This window comes from Ovis aries, chromosome 18 (assembly GCF_016772045.2).
Source record: "Ovis aries strain OAR_USU_Benz2616 breed Rambouillet chromosome 18, ARS-UI_Ramb_v3.0, whole genome shotgun sequence".
NCBI lineage: Eukaryota > Metazoa > Chordata > Mammalia > Artiodactyla > Bovidae > Ovis > Ovis aries.
This window is the reverse complement of record NC_056071.1, coordinates 6,946,925-6,967,312: the sequence shown is the minus strand read 5'-3', so window position 1 is coordinate 6,967,312 and position 20,388 is coordinate 6,946,925. Positions and strand designations below refer to the sequence as shown.

The 20,388-nt window shown below is 41.6% G+C and overlaps 1 protein-coding gene across 5 annotated transcripts in view; it reads right to left on the bottom strand.

Moving 5' to 3' along the window:
- Nucleotides 1-20,388, bottom strand: part of TTC23 (tetratricopeptide repeat domain 23) — a 164,998-nt gene that overhangs the window by 33,859 nt on the left and 110,751 nt on the right. For all 5 annotated transcript variants that reach the window (XM_060401558.1, XM_060401557.1, XM_027957011.2 and 2 more), the window contains 2 exons: nt 18,893-19,070; nt 1,077-1,182 (listed from right to left, as the gene is read on the bottom strand). In XM_060401558.1, coding sequence (XP_060257541.1) covers nt 1,077-1,182; nt 18,893-19,070 — 284 coding nt within the window. The remainder of the gene's footprint in view (nt 1-1,076; nt 1,183-18,892; nt 19,071-20,388) is intronic.

The window sequence follows — 20,388 nt, the reverse complement described above, 5'->3', positions numbered from 1 at the left end:
AGGTTCTCTTACCTATTAAAGGAATGTTAGCCACCAACAGGTTGGAGAAAATGTTGGCTTTCTGCAGGTTTGGAAGTCGGTTGAGGTGTGGAGTGCTCTAGGGAGTTAGAATGAGAAAGGGCATCTGCCTTCCCTATCATCTGGCTCTGAAAAGGTGCACAAAGCTCCCGGAGACCAGAATGAGGGATCATTAAGGGGGATGGACAGACAGACCCCCTTCCCCAGCTCCTCCCAGGACAGGAGCCCCTGCCTGGCCCAGGGACCTCTGCTCCCAGCAGACCAGTCTGCTCCCAAGGCGCCCCCTTCGTCTCCTCCTCCACCAGCCTTCTCATCTGAGCCCAGCACCTGCTCTCCGAACCTCAGCCGCAAGCCTTCCAAATGTTGACTTTCAGCTTGATGCCACACTGGACCTTATTTTCCAATAATGGATAAGTATTTTTATCTGACACCTTGGAATACACCTTGGGTCTTCTTTATGAGTCATACTCTGCTTCTGAATATTCTGGCCAACAACAAGAAAAAGTCATTAGGATAGCATGTTCTCCATCTATAGAGGCATACTGTATGCTCAGAGCCTGGGACGGAAGATTAAAAAACTCCCAAGCTCACTGCTCTACCTATTATGTGGGGCTAAGAAAAACTATATGAGTCATAAGTGGCAACTTCCTTTTGGAATCCTGAAGACGTGTAAGTTTATGCTGATTGAAAGCTCAGCCCTGGGAGAGTCTGAAGGCTGGCATTTCAACAGGCCAGATCTGTTGCCACAGTAAATCCACAACAATATTTAAAAATAGATCACCTTTGAAAGCCCAGGAGGCTTCCCTGTAAGCCCAGCATGAACTCTCTGGGGCTCTGATAGCTACGTTTGGATTTGCTGTGTTTGAGAGTACAAGTCTAGAAGAAGGCTGAAAAAGGTTAGAAACCAAAGGCTCTGGTGCGCCAAATCGAGAAGGCTCTCTGAAGCAACAATCACAGCTCCCTCTGCCGGTTCACGGCGGGCCCACGACCTCGATGTGCACGGGTCAGGCAGGGGGCAGGCTACTCTGCCCCCGTGGAAGGCTCGCACTTGCTCTCACCATGGTGCTCAGGCCTCCCGGACGCGACAGCGGCACAGGCGATGGAGTGTGCGGACGTGGCTGCCTCCTCTCGAGAGGGGCTTCCTCTCAGAACGATGAGATGCGCCTGTGGTCACAAAAAGAAGAAACACGTTTGCTTACACACTTGGCAGCAGCAGCAGGGAACAAACTGTTCTTGCAGCGATAAGCAGAAGGCCAAGGAAACTTCCAGCAACCTAAACAATATAATTTATGTGGATGCACAATCAACTCTGGGGAGAGTTGGGTTTTAAAAGCATCATGCAGTGGAGAGAGAATGTACCAGGCCCTGGACACTGAGTCCAGACGGTTTGATGCTGTGGCCAGGACTTATTTCTAAGTAAATCATTTAAAGGCCTATCCTCCCATGAGTGCATTATTGGTAGAAGAAGGGGGAGGGTTTCCAGAAGGAAGGAGATGAATTAAAAAGTGCCAGTGCTGCAGAAGAAGTGGGCAAGCACAGCCCCCTCCCCACTGGCCAGCCCAGAGAAGGGGACTTACCCCCAGTGTCAGCAGCCTCACCCACTGAAACCCTGACCCCATCCCCATGCTTGGTCTGCCAAGCCCATCTGACTATATCCTCAGCGAACGAGCCCATGGGAATTGCCCAAGCACAGTAAACAGCTCAGTTCCTTGAAAATGAAGCCCATTTAAAAATTCTCTAATGGAAAAGAACCACTTGATATTATGGGGCTGTCAGGTGGCGCGAGTGGTAAAGAACCCGCCTGCCAATGCAGGAGACATGAGAGACGTGGGTTCAATCCCTGGGTCAGGAAGATCCCCTGGAGGAGGGCATGGCAGCCCACTCCAGTATTCTTGCCTGGAGAATCCCATGGACGGAGGAACCTGGAGGGCTACAGTCCATGGGGCTGCAAAGAGTCGGACACGACTGAAGCGACTTAGCACACACGCACGCATGATATTACGAGCCTAACGTAATAAAATCCTTTCAAATAAAATACAAAATGCATCCCTTCAAATAAAAAAGACATTAAGCAAACAAACAGGTAAACAATTGCATGAATCAGTCCTAGCTCCTGGAAGCTGGAGGAATCAGGGTGCTCAGGGTGGCATGCACCAGGTGGGAGGGATGTCCACGTTCATGACACGGTGGAAACAGAGAATGTGAAGGCCGAGCATCAAGGCCTGAGTCTCATCTCCATGCTTTATTAGCTGTGAAATATCTTGGGCAAATTACCCACTCAGCAACCTCATTTTTTTCATCTATAAAATGAGGATAATACAAATTGTCAAAAATATTCAAATTGATATCACAAATGAAAGAGCATTAAGGTACAGCCTAAATTTCAGATTACATAAAGCCGGAGCACTAGAATCTTCTAGTCCAGAGACAGCAGTGAGACAGCAAAGCCAGAGAGACTTGCTCCTCTGACTACCAGCTAAATGCATTTCTGAGATGATAATCAGGGTAGACTCTAGACTATCATCTCATTTGTCATATGTTAAAACCTACTGAGTTAGTAGACCTAGACTTCTTATGATGAGCCTACTCCAAATCAAGATTCTTGGTAATAACTTTTATCGCTGTGTTAGAAGAATCAGAATTTCATATTTGTAAATACTAACAATAGCTTTTGTTTTAAAATGACTTTTAAAATTACAGGATGTAAATAAACTGAAAGTGTGATTTTGGCAAACCATAATTAGTCACTATCCTCAAGCTGGCCTGAAGTTCTGACTGGAAATGCTTTTCAAATTGGAGCCACAGGGACAGAGTGAGGAATCAAATGTTCAGTGCTCAGGAAATAAAAAGAACAAGAGAAAAAGCTTGCTCTGCCCACAATGCAAATATTAATAGATCATATTTACTTTGTCTTTTCCCTGCATTTACTATCTCTGTGATCCAGAGGGTGAGGAGAGCACCTTCTGATGCCAAAAGAGATTTAATTTAACTCTGATTGACCAAAGCTCAAATTCAAATTCAAAAAGATTTCATATTGTGTTTCTACTCAGTCTTATAATTCAAGTCAATGCAAAAGATGTGAGTTTATCAAAATTACTTTCAAATGAATAATTAACATGTTCTGAGAACTAGGTTGCTTTTTGTCTTGGAGACAGGATGCCGAGATTTCCATGAGCTAAAATGTTCACAGTATGAAGAAAGTGGATCCTGAAATCTTCAGGGGTCTGAATGTATCACAAAATCTTCACAACTTCAGTGTTTTCCTGTATAAGATGCTAACATAAGTGAACATCTAGTATTCATTATTTACCTCAGAAACTCAGTGTCTGATCTATTTTGTTATTTGATGTTCATGAAGCTTTTAAACGCCATATGGAGTAGGGGGCGAGGGCAGTGGAGAAGGGAACCCGTGATGTTTAAAATGTGCCACATTAGTATCTCATTTATTCAGAACAATTCAGCTTAATTTAATTCAGTGCTATTCAATTCAATTTATCTTAATTATAAAATGCTTTTTGCATGCCACATATTACTCAAACACTAGGAATTCACACAAAAATTAGGTAGAGCTTTTGGTTTTAAGTGCACTTACAGATAGTTTGATTTGACCTAAACTCAGACACTGCCCCTCTCCAGGGTTCTGGCTCACTACCTTCCTCTCCACCCTTCCTCCCATCATCATTTTCAGGAAGCTCCATAAGATTGGTCTGCAGTTATTGGGCAAGAAAGGGATAGTTCAGTTTAACAGATTAATAAAGGAAAGAAGTCAATAAAATGACCCTTTGCATGGAGGAAACCTAAGGAAGAGAGTAGAGGACCCCAAACAGGCTGTTTTACCATCAGAGGGAAAGCACGGGAGGGAGCATTTGCTGGAACTGGAACGATGAGTTATAGGGGAGGGAGCCATGGCCTTCGGTAGAGGGATGAAGCCCACCTGCACTGTGCTCTCTTCTTCCAAGGTCAAGGCTGCGTGACCCCCAGGCAGAGGGCAAGGCGGCCCACAGACATGGTGCTTAGTGGGCACAGAGAGGGGTTCAGGGTGGAGCTGACAGAGCAAACTAAAACACCCCGTGAATGACCAAGCTAACACCTTGGCCTCTGGGGCTTGACAGGCTCATTCTCCTCCCCATCCTTGGCCACCCAGTCCCCCATGATCTGCACTACCTCTGGATCCCACAGTTCACATAACCTGTTTGACTGTTGGGGCATCCTGACTTTATCACATCTGTGCGGCTTCTCATCCTCTGTCTACTCTCCACATCTCAGTATCCACCCACTGTCCCTTCCCTTCTGGTCTAGCTTAGAGGGCACCGTCCATCAGTGCCTATACAGAAAATGCCCTCAACTCCACTGAAGAAATATTTTGAGATGGTGAAGAATGGGGAACCATCTAAATACCCATCAGTTCAGTTCAGTTCAGTCACTCAGTTGTGTCCGACTCTTTGCGACCCCATGAATCGCAGCAGGCCAGGCCTCCCTGTCCATCACCAACTCCCGGAGTTCACTCAGATTCATGTCCATCGAGTCAGTGATGCCATCCAGCCATCTCATCCTCTGTCGTCCCCTTCTCCTCCTGCCCCCAATCCCTCCCAGCATCAGAGTCTTTTCCAATGAGTCAACTCTTCGCATGAGGTGGCCAAAGTACTGGAGTTTCAGCTTTAGCATCATTCCTTTCAAAGAAATCCCAGGACTGATCTCCTTGCAGTCCAAGGAACTCTCAAGAGTCTTCTCCAACACCACAGTTCAAAAACATCAATTCTTCGGTGCTCAGCCTTCTTCACAGTCCAACTGTCAGCAGTGGAATGAATATTATGTGGTTTATTCATACAACGATTGAACTCTATCTATGCGGTTATAACATGGTTATATTTCAAAAACACATCATTGAGTAGAAAAGCAACTTTCAAAGGGATTCAAACATCATGATGCCACTGCTTTTCAAGTTTCTGATTTTAAAGCAAAAGAATGCCTTTTAGTCCAAACAGAATTGTCCATGGTTTTGTAATATACAAGGCAGGTAAGAGTGGGGCTGTTCTCGCTGAAGCAGGTGGAGAGGGTCTGCAAGCCCACCCAGTTGCTCCCATCCAGCCGCCCCCAAAAGACCCTCCTTGGAGCAGGAACGTGGGGGTGACACAGTTTGATAAGCACGGTACCACACCAGGCAGGAAGCCTCCTGAGGGAGCGAGCACAGAGGAAGTTGACAGAGCTCGTGATTAGATCATCCAATCTTTCCAAACTAAGCCACTGTTCACAATTCTGGAGCAACACTTTGTTTGCTAAGATAATATAAATACCCCTGTTACATACATCTGGAGCGTGTAAGGACAAAGGTTAGAATGAACAGAGTTACCAGAGTCCTGCTTGCCACTCTGGCTTTATACAAACGCCCGGGTACTGGCCCTGCTGGGGATTTGCGGCTTGACTACGCTCTGTCTTCCTTGTATTTTATTAAGCACCCCGGGGCTTGCACCTCTCCTCCTATCCTTTGATGTTTTTGATATCTTATGGTTACGTGTTTATCAACTGCCATCTTGAGCCTGAAGAAGAATATTTAATATTCTTAAATCTTTTCAGCTTCTAGCATGTCGTCCTGGGTTAAAAACAAAAACATCTTTAATGTCCCATATGGACTAACCGCCTCAAGCCCTGGCAAGGTACAGAGCAGCTGTTGCGCTGCGGTCCTCCTGTGTGTTTCTGGGGAAACTGCCGGTTCCTCAGCTCCAATCCAGCTGTCTATAGACACAGCCAGAGCCAGGGCTGGCAGACTCTTATCTAACTGGGCCTGTCCCCGTGGATTTGGAAAATGTGTGATAGTTTTTGAAGAGAAAACTTGATGACTAGTAAAAAGGATGTGTCTATTTATGCAGGCAGACCCCATCAGATGAATATTCAACTTAAAATGAACTGGGTTCATTCTGAGTGTGGAACTCCAATTCCTGTGGAGGAGGGAGAGAGATTTCTTCTTTTCTCTTTTTGATAATAATTAGGGGAATCCATGACTCAGAGGGAAATCTCTCCCACAGCAAAGTGAAGAGCACTCAAGTAGCTCAAAGTACGTTTGTGGGCTTAAGCCGGATCTCTTTATCCTGGAGATGAGAACTCTCGCGGAGAGGAAAACAGTAATTGCCAGGATCTCTCAGTGCAGCTGGGGCTGGGACAGGGAGGGCCTGAGGGAACTAACCCCGAGGTACACTGGCTCCACTTAATCTCAAAATGACTAGTGAGAGTGATGCTGACTGCCTAATTTAAGGATGGGAAAAGGAAGTCTTGAGGAGAATTAACGGCTGTCTGAAGGTCACAGAGTTGGCTGATGACAGAACGGGTTCAAACTAAGGCCTGGGATTTCAAATTGCATGTTTTGCTCATCTAACACCTGGTTATCAAGAGGGCAGAAGTCACAGAAAGGTGATTTTCAAGTCAACATAATGAAGAACTATGAAGAGTCAGAGAATAGTTGCTAAAGAGTAGACTCAGCCCAGAACAGAATAGACTGGCTGGCAGAAGAGTGAACTGCCAGCATCCGGAATTCTGAGCACTCATGGAAGAGGGACACCTGGAGGGGTCAGGCAGCGGACAGTGGATGGAGCAGACGTTACAGTGCCTTCTATCAAGTGCCTCCATTTATGCTTTGATTCAGATTTGTGCCTTAATTCAACAGAAGCTCAAGCCCACTTGTCACCATGAAGTGTGAGCTTGCTGCTGCTTTTATAACTGACCAGCTGTGAAAGTGCATAGCTTTCTCTCTCTGCTCTGCCAGAACTGGCCATCCCCTGCTTCAGCTTTGAGCTGTCATCCTTGGGCAAGACAGGGTCATGTTGCAGTCCAAGGGTGCCGCTTCCTTTCCTCTCCCATCTCTGCCCAGTAGGGAGGCCTTCCATGGCCACACAGGGTATGTGTGGAGGCCGCTGGATGGCTTTGGCTAAAAAAAGACATGGAGCTGGGAATCCCTGCAGGAAAGTAGTTGCAAGGAGTGACTGGGTGCAGAGGGCATTCAAAAACTGATTTCTGAGAGCCGCGGACTGAGCCAGTTTCTTTTAATAGTCAGAGAAAGGCTCTGCGGCAGCTCTCCAGTTGTCAATTTTAGCTCCCCCAAAAGGCTGGGAAGAACAGGCCCTACTCGTTGTTTAAGAGTTAGCACCAAAATAGACATGTTGGGGCCTTAGTTTTTTTTCTTTTGGTTGTGTGTGTCTTCTTAAAACTTAACTAGATTTTTAAATTATAAGAGTAGCACCTGCATATAATTTTTTAAAAATCCTAAGTGGTAGAAAATAATAAACAATTACAAATTTAAATGTCCTGTCCTTCGTGTCTATAAGCCTCACCCTCTCTTCTCCCCATTTCCAGTCTGATTTTTAATAGCTTACTCACTACCAACAGTTTCCCGGGTATCTTTTCAGAAATTCTGATGTGCTTACACACACACACACACACACACACACACACACACACAGGATCAGAGCCTGGCCCTGCCCCCCTCTTGGTTCAGCTTCCTCTTCTGCCCCCACTCAGGGCGCTAACCACAGTGGCTCCTCTCCTCATCCTTTGGGGTGTCTCATTATCAGATCCCACATCAGGTCAGGCTGCCCCACGGAGCTCTCGCAGCATCTGGTACCTCGACTTGTGGCGCCTTCACGTTGGTACGTTTACATTCCCCTGTGTGATTCTTCACTAAGGTCTATCTCACTCACTAGGCTGCTTCTTGAGAGCAAGACCTCTGACAACTGAACCTCCCATCATAGTCCCAGACCTAACACTGTGTCCAGCACATTGTAGTGTTTAATTGGTCATTGACTGAAAGAACAATCTGGTTCACATCTGACCTTTTAAAATTAAGAATACACTTTGGACACCTTTCATGTCAGAACAGACATCCATCTCATTCTGTTTAGTGGCTCTATAGTATCCCATCCCACGGACAGATTATAGCTTCATAATCAATTTCCTACTAATGGATTTTAAGGGCATTTCTAATTTTTTACTATTGTCACTGACCCTGTTTCTTTGCAAACTTGTGTGCATCTGTCTGTTAGGTAAGTTTATAGAAGGGAAATCACTGGGTCAAAGGGTCAGGGTATTATAAAACTGGAGAGGGCATGTCAGTTGCTTTCCCCGCAAATGGTGTCGATACCTAGTCCCACCAGCAACGCACAAGTGTGTCTGCTTCCCCCACCCCTGCCATCATGCAGTGTCACCAAACTTCCTTGGCATCTCCTTGGTTACGCTGCATTTCTTTAATCACAAGTAAGGCTGGGGATTATTTTTGGATGGTTATCAGCCATTTGTATTTCCTCTTCAGTAAAATGTCTCTGTCTTTTGTCCATATTTCTATCAAGTTGTCTTTTTCATCTAGCTTTTATAATAACTCTTCTATATTTTCCCTTCATTGACATTTATTTCTTAACTTTATGGTATGTTGTCATGGAGAAGTTTTTCATTTTTATGCTGTCAAGTTTATCAATCTTTTTTTCTCCCTCTCTTTGTCTCTCAATCTACACCCATCTGTGCACAGGCAGAGGGAAAATGCTCACCACTCAACAAGTGTCACCACTGGCTACTTCTGGGATGGGGCAGGCTGAGACGGTTTGTAGCTCAGTTCTCTGTATTTTTCTGTATGGCTTTTTTTTTTTTTTTTTTTGGTAAAAAGCATTATCGTTTTAATTAAAAATAGCTGTTTTTTCAAAAGCAGCAGTATGGCACCCAGATTTACATCATTCTTAGAAAAGGTTTATAATGTCTGAAATCATAATTGCATTCTGCCACTTTCCCAATTTTGTGGCTTCCCGGGTGGCGCAATAGTAAAGAATCCGCTTGCCAAGGCAGGAGACTCAAGAGACTGGGATTTGGTCACTGAATCAGGATGATTCCCTGGAGGAGGAAACGGCAACCCACTCCAGTATTCTTACCTGGAGAATCCCATGGACAGAGGAGCCTGGCGGGCTATAGTCCATGGTGCCACGGAGAGTCAGGCACAACTGAGCATGCATGCAACCTTCTTTTCTAATTTTTTTAAAAATAGGCTAATGTTGTTAGAGATTTTGAAAATTAAAAATAGCACTCTGATTATTTCTAATAAATTAATTTTACTTTATAGCAAATACACCGCAATTAACAAGAGCCAGTAAGAAGTGCTGCTATTTGCTAAATAGTCTGTACCTGCCAGGGGCCACGAGTGAGCACCTATCAGCCACCAGCAAGGCCTGACCAAGGCCAATAACTCACCCAGAGCAGGAACCTGAACCCAGACTTTCTGTCATTGGTAGAGAAACTGATAAATTATTTCATCATACTTTGCAAAGTATGCAAAAGTTCTCTAAATTTGGGGACTACTGAGTCTCAGAGCTGCCCTGAAAACTGAAAAGAGAGATATATCATTTTAGTGTCAGAGATGTGAAAAAGCTGTCCAAGCTAGTGTGGTGTTAATTTATACCCCTTGAAAGCACACGCCCACAACCATGTTCTTGCTCACATAAAAGAAATTCTGTAATATTTCTCCTGGATAGGAAAACAAGGTTCTAGGACCAAAATCTGCCTTGAAGAGCTTCAGAAGCAGTCATGCTTGCTTAGTTTCCTCACAGAACCCTGCTGCAGAGGACCTGCCGGCCAACGACAGCCCTTTCATCAATCCCTCTGTGATGGCTCTGTGGGGCTGGCTTTATTCTTCTCCATTTAATGGGCTAGGTTCTAAAATACTTTGGAACTTTTCTACATTCTACTGAAAATAAAAGGTCCTTTCTCCCTGGGTGTTTCTCTCATTCCAAAGGAATGAAGAGTGAAAAAATAAGAGGGGAAATAACAAAACCACCTTTCTTTGTGTGTAATTAATAAATGGCTTTTAGGCATGGGCTCCCTTGGAAAGCTGTGGCCACACTGTACCTTTCTGTATTTTAGGTAAAGTCGCTAAAGAAAAGGGAAGTCTTGATAAATGTATAACAATTACTATTAATAAATAAAAGTAGCTCATACTGGCAACATGCCAAATGGTTCACAAAGGACTTTCCATTGTGAATCTTTGAGCTCTTCTGTGAAGTGGATAGGGTCTTTCATAGTTTTTTTCTTTATTTTAAAGACTAAATGACTTGTATTATCAAACAACTGGTAAACAGAAGTGTCAAACTCCAACCCAGCAGCTGTTTTTCTGATTTCAAATTCAACGCCATCTTTTCATTATTATTTTTAATTGGAAGATAATTGCTTGACACTGCTGTGTTGGTTTCTGCCACTCAACAGCACAAATCAGCCATAAGTGTGTGTGTGTATGTGTATACACATATCACCTCCTTCTTGAGCCTCCCCCCTAGCCCAGCTATCACCCCACCCCTCTAGGTCATCAGGAACACTGGGCTCAGCTCCCTGTGTTATATAGCAACTTCCCATTAGACTCTGCTTTACAGGTGGTAGCATGAATATATCAGCGCTACTCTCTCAATTTGTCCCACCTTCTCCTTCGCCTGCTGTGCCCACAAGTCTGTTCTCTACATCTGCATCTCTATTGTCCTGCAATAGGTTCATCAGTACCTTTTTCTAGATTCCATACAAGTACATTAATATATGACATTTGTTTTTCTCTTTCTGACTTAATTCACTCTGTATAACAGACTCTAGGTTCATCCACCTCAGTTCAACTGACTCACGTTCATTCCTTTTTATGGACCAGTAATATTCCATTGTATATATGAACCACAAGTTATCTATTCATCTATCAATTCAAATCCAAATGCTACCTTGACCTCATAAAGCTATCTTTTTAATGATCATAGGCAAGTATTTATTTCAGCACTCACTAATCTTTATTAACCTCAAGAATAAACAACAGTAAAAGTCACCTATCAAACTTTACAAGGATTATACAAATAGGTGGGGACAACCCTGGTTGTCCAATGGTTAAGAATCTGCCATTCAATGCAGGGGCTGTGGGTTAAATCCCTGATCAGGGAATAAGAACCTGCATTCTGCAGGCAACGAAGCTCGTGAACTGCAGCTGCTGAGCCTGTGCAGTCTAAAGCCTGTGCTCTGTAACTAGAGAAACCTGTGGGCCGCAACTTGGGAAACCCGCACTGCAACGAGAAGCCCACGCACCACGACTAGAAAAGCCCTCCCAGGGCAACGAAGACCCAGCACAGCCAAAAAAGAAGGGAACTCTTCAGTATCCTGGATAAAGGGAGATTCTTCCCAGAGTCCATCTAAATGGAATAAAGGGAAAGACTGAGAACTTGAAAGTGCTAAGAAAGCTTCTTTGTGGCAAAAAAACCCACGTAAACACAGAAACACACACAAACTAGAGCTAATAAACAAGTTTAGAAAGGCGGCAGGATGCAAAGTAAACATACTCAAAAATCATTTGCATTTCTATGCACAGGCAATGGACAAAAAGAAAAGGAAATTAAGAAAATACTTCCATTTGTAATAACATAAAAAACCACCAAATACTTGAGAATAAATCTACCAAAAGAAGTACAAAACTGGTAGCATAAAACATGGTTGAAAGAAATTAAGACATAAATAAATAAGAGATATTTATGGATTTTACAGATTGAGAGGCTTAATACTGTTAAGATGTCAGTACTTCACAACTGCAATATAGATTCAATGTAATCCTATCAAAATCCTGTTTTCTTTTTTTTTTTTCTTTCCAGAAACTGGAAAGAAAAATCTTTAAAATTCATGTGAAAATCTAAGGGACCCGGAATAGCCAAAGCAATCTTGAAAAAGAATAATAAAGTTGGAGATGTCACATTTAATAGATTTCAAAACTTACTACAAAATTTGTACTTGAATGTTCATAGTAGTGTTATTCATAATATCCATAAACTTACTATAAAACAACAACTGAAATTGTGATATGAGCATAAGAATAGACATATAGCTCAATGGAATAGAATTGAAAGACTAGAAATAAATCCTTACATTCTTGGTCAATTGACTTGGACATGGGTGCCAAGTAATTCAATGATGAAAGAATAGTCCTTTTAATAAATGGTGCTGGGACAACTGAGAATCCACATGCAAAAGGATAAATTTAGACCTTTGCTTCATATCATATAAACACCTAACTCAAAATGAATCAGACTTCAATGTAAGAGCTAAAATTATAGAATTCTCAGAAAGAAACAGACATAAGCCTTCATGAACATGAATTAGGCAATGGCATCTTAGATGTAATGTCAAAAGCACAAACAACAATACCAAAAATATGTTGAATGTCATCAAAATTAAAACCTTTTGTGTTTCAAAGGACACTATCAGGACAGTGAGAAGACAACCCACATAATAGGAGTAAAGTTTAATGAATCATATATCATAAGGGTGTAGTACCTAGTATCAAAATATACAAAAAACCCTTAAAGTCAACAATAAAAAGACAAATAACTATATTAAAAATGGATAAAGGATTTGAATAGGCATACCTCCAAAGAAGATAAACAAATGTCCAAGTAAAGAGATAAAAAGATGCTGAACATCTTTAGTCATTAGAGAAATGCAAATCAAAACTACAGTGAGATACAATTTCACACTCTTTAGGATGTTTAAAATAAAACAGACAATTAAAAGGGTTGGTAAGAATGTGGAGAAACTGAAACTCATTCATTACTCATAGAGATATAAAATGCTGAGGTCACTTTGGGAAATACTTTGGCAGTTTCTCAAAAAGCTAAATGTTGAGTTACTACATGATCCAAAAATTCCACTCCTAGACTTATACACAAGAGATCTGAAAATATACATCCTTGAAAACCTTATATATGAATGTTAATAGCAACATTATTCATAATAACCATAAAGTGGAAATAACCCAAACATCAGTCAACTGATGAATATAAACAAAAGGAGTACTATTCAGTCATAAATAGGAAATGAAGTACTGATACAAACTAAACACAAACGAACCTTGTAAAAATTATGCTAAATAACAGAAGCCAAAGACAAAAGGCCACATATTATATGATTATATGAACTGTCCATAATAGGCAAGTCCACAGAGACAGAGATTAGATAGTGGTTGCCAGAGGAAAAGGAGGGAATAGGAATGACTCCCAATGGGCACAAGGTTTCCTTTAAGGTGGTGAAGAATGTCTGGAATTAGTAGTAACGGTTGTACAACTTTGTGAGCACAATAAAACCACTAAATTGTACACTTAAAAAGGGTAAGTTTTATAATATGTAAATTATCTCAATGAAATGCACAAAAATTAAAACCCAAATGATAAATTGGGTGAAAAAAATTATGACACATAGTGTAATTTATAAAGAAATTTTAACTGTTAAGGCGAGCTAGATAAAAATTCTGTTAAATAGTGGACAAATAATATGAATAATTCACAAAAAAGGAATTGCACAAAAATATACTGAAGTCCGCTAAATATATGAAAAGTTACTCAATTCCATTTTAAATAAGAGAAGTGTGGATTAAAACTATACTGCGATATCACTTCTCAACTATCAGATGGGAACTAATTCAAAAGCTTGATGATACAGTCATTCTTTTGAAAGGGGCTGTGGGGAAACAGGCACTCCTACACACCGCTGATGGCAATACAAATGGTAGAAGCCCAATGAAAGGCAACTGGTAATATCCTACAAAACTGCCAACATATGCTCCCTTTGACCTTGCTGTCCCCTTTCTAGGAATTTACTCTGAAGATACACCTTCAACAATACAAAAATACATATGTGTAAGGTTATTCGTTACAACATTATTTTTATTTACAAAATATTGGAACCTAACCTAATGCCAATAGTCATGTATGGATGTGAGAATTGGACCATAAAAAAGGCTCAGCACTGAAAAATTGATGCTTTCAAATTGTGGTGCTGGAGAAGACTGTTGAGAGTCCCTTGGACAGCAGGAAGATAAAACCAGTCAATCCTAAAGGAAATCAACCCTGAACATTCACACTGGAAGGACTGATGCTGAAGCTGAAGCTCCAATACTTTGGCCACCTGATGCAAAGAGCTGACTCATTAGAAAAGACCCTGATGCTGGGAAATATTGAAGGTGGGAGGAGAAGGGAGCAGCAGAGAATAAAATGGTTGGATGGCATCACTGACTCAATAAACATGAGTCTGAGCAAAAGTGAAGGACAGGGAAGTCTGGCGTGCTGCAGTCCATGGGGTGGCAGAGTCAGACACGACTTAGCTACTAAACAAAAACAACTTAAATGCCAAAACATAAACTATTTAAAAAACTATATTATGTACATAAAATAGAGTATTATCCATCTATATAACAAATAAAGATTTAAATGAATTATAAAGTGATTTTCAGGATGTATTGTTAGGTGAAAAAAGCAAATATGCACACAACAAATAGATAACTTGGTGAGAAGAGGGAGAGACATTTCAACTGATAAATGTACACAGAAGGACAGACGGAAAAATCACTGATTTGCAACCATCATGGTAAAAACTAGCTTGCGAAAGACTCATCAATGGATGCTAAACTTGGAGAGACATTTCAAAGAGGAGTAAAAAATTTACATAGTCTTAAAAATGTCTCTTTACAGAATGGTTATTGGCTGCAAACAGAAGAGTCATTATACACTGAAGCAGCACACACACCACTGGCAGATAAATTAAAGTCACCAGTGAAGGACAGATGGATTTCATGTGCCTCCAGATACAATACTCCAAGAAAATATAATGTCCTTTTGTAGCATTCTAGCTGGGCTTGTCCTGTCAGAATCTAGCCAGGAGGAAGCATCAGATAAACCCAAACTAAGGCACAGTCTATGAAATAACTAGCCTGTATTCTTCAAAAATTTCATTGTCATTAAGAGACAATGACAAGCTGAGAAACTGTTTAGATTACAGAAGACCAGAGTCCTTGATAACTAAGTGCAGTACTTGATCATGAACTGTGTTTTTATTGGAGCAGCAAAAAATTGCCAAGAAGGACAGTATTGGGCTAACTGACAAAACAGAATATGGCCCATACCGATCTTAATATTCCTGAATTCACCTTTTCTGGATAGACCTGTGAACTCTCATGAGATTCTAGTATACTATGAAACAAAGTTTGGGAAATGTGTAAACCAAGCTTAAATCTTAGCAATGCATACTACTGGGTCTTAGAAGCCATTTTTTATTCTAGTGAATTTTATAAAGGGTGATGGCCCTTGCAGGAATACTCTGAGTATATCTTGATTTCTTGCTTTGCACTTTAGGAACCGGTGCAGCAAAGACAGTGCTGAGACTTTGACGGCAGGTCTGTCCTCAGCAGATCTTTGAGGGTGGGTCTGGTCAGCAAGCATTGAGGGTATACGGACTTGGAAAAAATTTAAATTAGTAAAATTTGTAAAATGGGAGTTCAGTCACTCAGTTGTGTCCAACTCTTTGTGACCCCATGGACTGCAGCACACCAGGCTCCCCTGTCCATCACCAACTCCCAAAGCTTGCTCAAACTCATGTCCATCAAGTTGGTGATGCCATCCAACCATCTCATCCTTGGTCATCTCCTTCTCATCCTACCTTCAGTCTTTCCCAGCATCAGGGTCTTTTCCAATGAGTCAGTGCTTTGCATCTGGTGGCCAAAGTATTGGAATTTCAGCTACAGCATCAGTCCTTCCAATGAATATTCAGGACTGATTTCCTTTAGGATGTCATGACTGGTTGGATCCTTGCAGTTCAAGGGACTTTCAAGAGTCTTCTCCAACACCACAATTCAAAAGCATCAATTCTTCGGTGTTCAGCTTTCTTTATAGTTCAGCTCTCACATCCATACATGACTACTAGAAAAACCATAGCTTTGACTAGACAGACCTTTGTTGGCAAAGTAATGTCTCTGCTTTTTAATATGCTGTCTAGGTTGGTCATAGCTTTTCTTCCAAGGAGCAAGCATCTTTTAATTCCATGGCTGCAGTCACCAACTGCAGTGATTTTGGAGCCCAAGTAAAGAAAGTATCTCTCTGTTTCCATTGTTTCCCCATCTATTTGCCAAGAAGACCAGACGCCATGATCTTAGTTTTCTGAATGCTATGTAAAATATATTAAAAAAGTTGACAAAGTTGGTGTAAAAGTAGCTCAATTAACAGCAAAGAAAAGCAAATTTCTGGTGGCCAGGTAAATCAAAACAACCCTTTGGCAGAATGTCAATAAAAATCAAGAAGTATAAAATATTCATGCTTTACCTACCAGCAGTTTAACTTCTGGTAATTTATATCAGCAAATAACTTAAAGAAAGAAAAAAGTTTTTTATAAGAATATTCAGAATTATTGATACTAACAAAAAATTGCAAATCTACCAGTGTTCTTTTGCAGAGTAAACGTCCCGACCAGCCACAGACAGAAAGTTGGTCTCAAGCTGGACCCCTCCATCTCCTTCACCACCCCACATCTGTGCACCTCCCAGGCCTGTCATTTGTACTCTCCATACATCTGTATCAGCTCCGTCCACGTTGCTCCATTCTCACGACACCCCCTGAGTCCGGGCTGTCACCGTCCCTACCTGGTCTGCTGCAGCCATCTCCTGAGCCACCTCCCTGCTTATCTCTCTGCCGTCCAGTCCAGTCTCCATGCTGCAGAGCAACCCTTCTAGACGATAATCTGATGATGTCCCTCTCCCTGCTTCAAAACCCTTAACTGCCCTTAGTAACTGCCCTTAGGGTGAAGCTCGAATTCCTTACCATGACTTTCCACACCCATTGCCCAGGGATGAGGAACTCCTCGCAGTTCCCCAAAATGTGTCAAATCTTGTCTTACCTTCCGAACTTTCCATGTACTCTGCCCCCTGCCTGGTCAGTCTTCCCTGCCTCTTGGTACTTTTTGAGGCAGGCATCTGCATTTACTACCTTTGCTTCCTGATACCTCACTCACAGTACAATCTGGATTCTGTCCTCATTAGTGCCCCAGGGCTTCCCTCAACCAGGTCATCAATAAAAGAAAATGAAAAACAAGAAAAGGAGAGGGAGAACTTTCCAGAAATTCATATATTGCACTAGCAGGCACTGTGCTCGACAGTTCACAAATATTAACTCATTTTTTTCCTTCCAACAGCTCCATGTCCTCCAGAACAGCAAAAGGAATCAAAAGGAAGAGGATATCTCTTTCTTCTTTACTTTTCTTCCTGTTTTTCTGGCAAATTCTTCTTTTTTCCTTTACCGATTTACCCTTCTTTTCACAACCAACGAATACCAAAGTTCCTCAGGGCTCTGTCACCAGTCGTTTCCCCTTCTCCCTCCATAAAGCCTCCCTGGGTGATCTCACTCTCTCCCAAGGCAATTACTGTGTACAAGGGGAGGACTTCTTAACCTATTTTCTCAACTCTAGTCCTGATCATATAACTATCTAGCTGTCGCTGCCGCTTGGATGCCTTAGGGCATCTCAGACTCACCATCAAAACCTGAGCTCATCTCATCATCCCTCAGTCACCCCTGCTCCCCCACTATAAATGGCACACACATCTTCTCAGGTGTCCAGACCAGAAACCCAGGAGTCATCTTCGACTCTTCCCCTTCCCTCTTTGTCCTGTATCCTTTCAATTTCTATATCTCCTCATTCTGCCTCCTAAATCTTTGTCATACCCAACTCCTTCATCCTTACCAACATCATCCTGGTTTAAGCCACCTTCATCTTCAGCCTTCAGTGCTTCAGTCTACGCCCTCTCCAGGCACACCCTCCCAGTCTACTCTCTACATACCAGCCAGAATTACCTTTCAAAAAACAGTGCATTTAAATCTGGGCTATGCCATTTGTTGACTGTGTACTCCTGGGCATATCACTCAACCGTCCTAATTCTTGACTGACTTATCCATAAAATGATAATAATAATACAAAATCATAGGATAGGTATTAGTATTTAAGGGAGATGATCCAGAGAAAGTGAGAGAATGGCACAGTCTAATAAACTGTGCATGGGAGTCTAAATAGTCATACAAATTTTTAAAGAAATAGCAATAAAGAACTCTCAATACTGTATCATTATATCTCATCTGAAATAAAAAATGAGTTAGTCTGTATTTTACAACTTTAGTAGGGAAAAATTCTCAGAAAACAACTTAAAAGGTGCTTTTAGCAGACGATACCATATAAAAACATCAAACTGACATGATGGTTAGTTTTATGTGTCAGCTTGGCTAGGCAGTGGTGTCCAGTTGGTCGATCAAATACTAGTGCCTCGTTGTTGGGTCAAATAAGAGTTCAAATGTTGCTTTGAATGTACTTTGTAGTTGTGATCAACATTTATGATCAGAAGACTTTCAGTAAAGGAGATTTCCTTCAACAATGTGAGCAGGCCTCATACAGAACAAAGGGCTGAGGTTCCAGTGAAGGGAGACCGTGATGACACAGAGACTGCTTGCATTTTCAGCTGGCCCACCTGCCCTGTGGATTTCAGACTTGTTAGCCCCCACAACTGTGTGAGCCAATTCCCTAAATAAATCCTTCTCTTTCTCTATGGATATATCCAACTGGTTCTGTTTTGGAGAACCCTAACTGACACACTCACAGAGGAATCTTTTAACGATAAAGTGGAACAGCAGCTACCAGATGACAGTTCTAAGTAACTTCAGGTAAAGGTCACAGAATGTGTAGAAAATAACCTCATATGTTTGGTCACATAATCTGTACATAGATAAGCTTTAAAGTATAAAGAAACTTTGTCTGTGAAACAAGACTTAAATTATGCACCTGCTGTGAGAAAGCCACCTTGAGGGAGTCTCGGGTTGTTTGTGGAGCAGGCACAGGTAACAGAGGACTGGTAATCCCATGCTCGCCCACATGGGCACCTATGTGAGATGTTTGTTGAACTTTTACTCCAGGCGGTGGTGTATGTATCTAGAGCACATAACTAAGCCAGACATTCTCAGAGCTGCTGTTCCACTTTTATCTGTGAGAAGCAGTGGATCAGAACAGCTTTGGTGGCCAGGACATTGCAGCTTACCTGTAAAAGGTTGTTGATGGATGCATCATGAAATCCCAGGGCTTGCTCTGCAGCTGCCAATTCCCTCAGTATTGGTACACACTCAAGACTTTTTTCACCTCTACTGATCTCAGTATATTCTAAAGCCTCTTGGTAGTGGGGCAGAGCTTCTTTTGATTTCTTCTGACCTTGATATACCCTAAAAAAACAAAGGGATTATTTTTTAAATAATTAAAATGGGAGATACTGAAAATAAAAGATGGATTTGACTTTCTGACTCCTGTTTCCCAGGTTCATTTCCTAGGCAGCTAAGCCTTTTTTCCCTCCAAGGAGCAGCAGGGCATAATGGTTAAGAGGAGAGACATTGGGATAATCAGGAAGATTGAAATCCTGGCTCTATCACTTGCTAGGTGTAGGACTTTCAAGTTACTCGACAGTTTCTCATCTGTAAGTTAACAAAAGGTATCTTAAAAAGAAAAGAAAAAGCTATGTTAAAAGAAAACCTATGACAAACCTAGATAGTGTATTCAAATGCAGAGATATCACTTTGCCAACAAAGGTCCATATAGTCAAAGTTATGGTTTTTCCAGTAGACATGTACGGATGTGAGAGTTAAACCATAAAGAAGGCTCAGAGCTGGAAAAAATTGATACTTTTGATCTGTGGTGTTGGAGAAGACTCTTGAGAGTTCCTTGGACAGCAAGGAAATCAAACCAGTCAGTCCTAAAGGAAATCAACTGTGAATATTCACTGAAAGGACTGCTGCTGAAGTTGAGGCTCCAATACTTTGGCTATCTGATGTGAATAGCCAACTCATTGGAAAAGACCCTCACTGGGAAAGATTGAGGGCAGGAGGAGAAGGGGGTGACAGAGGATGAGATGGTTGGATGGCATCACCAACTCAATGGACACGAGTATGAGCAAACTCCAGAAAACAGTGAGGGACAGAGAAGCCTGGTATGCTACAGTCCATGGAGTTGCAAAGAGTTGGGCATGACTTAGTGACTGAACAACAAGTTAACAATAATAACAGTGCCCACTTCACTGCATTGCTATGAGGATTAAATTGAAGTGGTTGATATTAATAAAAAGAACATCTAGAATAGTCTCTGACACATAGTAAGCACTGTGGAGGTGCTGGTTTAAAAAATATAAAATATTTAAACAACAACAGTAATCAGAAAGCATGCTAAGATGCTGATAACTAATCCACTGAGAAATTATAGAAATTTCCCAGTTTGATGAGGGTGTAAAGCACTCTCATTAACTGTTGGGAAGAATGTAATTTGGGTACAAGCTTTTCTGTATCAGAATTATACATATATATGTATACATATTTCTGCTAATTGCACTTTAAGTAGTTTATCTTGAGAAATACTCTGGCATAAGAACTATATATAAGAATGTTTACTGAAGCATTCTTTGTAATAGTGAAAAAGTATAAAGCACTTAAAATACCTCAGTAGATGATTATTAAGTGGGTTATAGTAAGTATATCTACATTGTGGAATGCTATG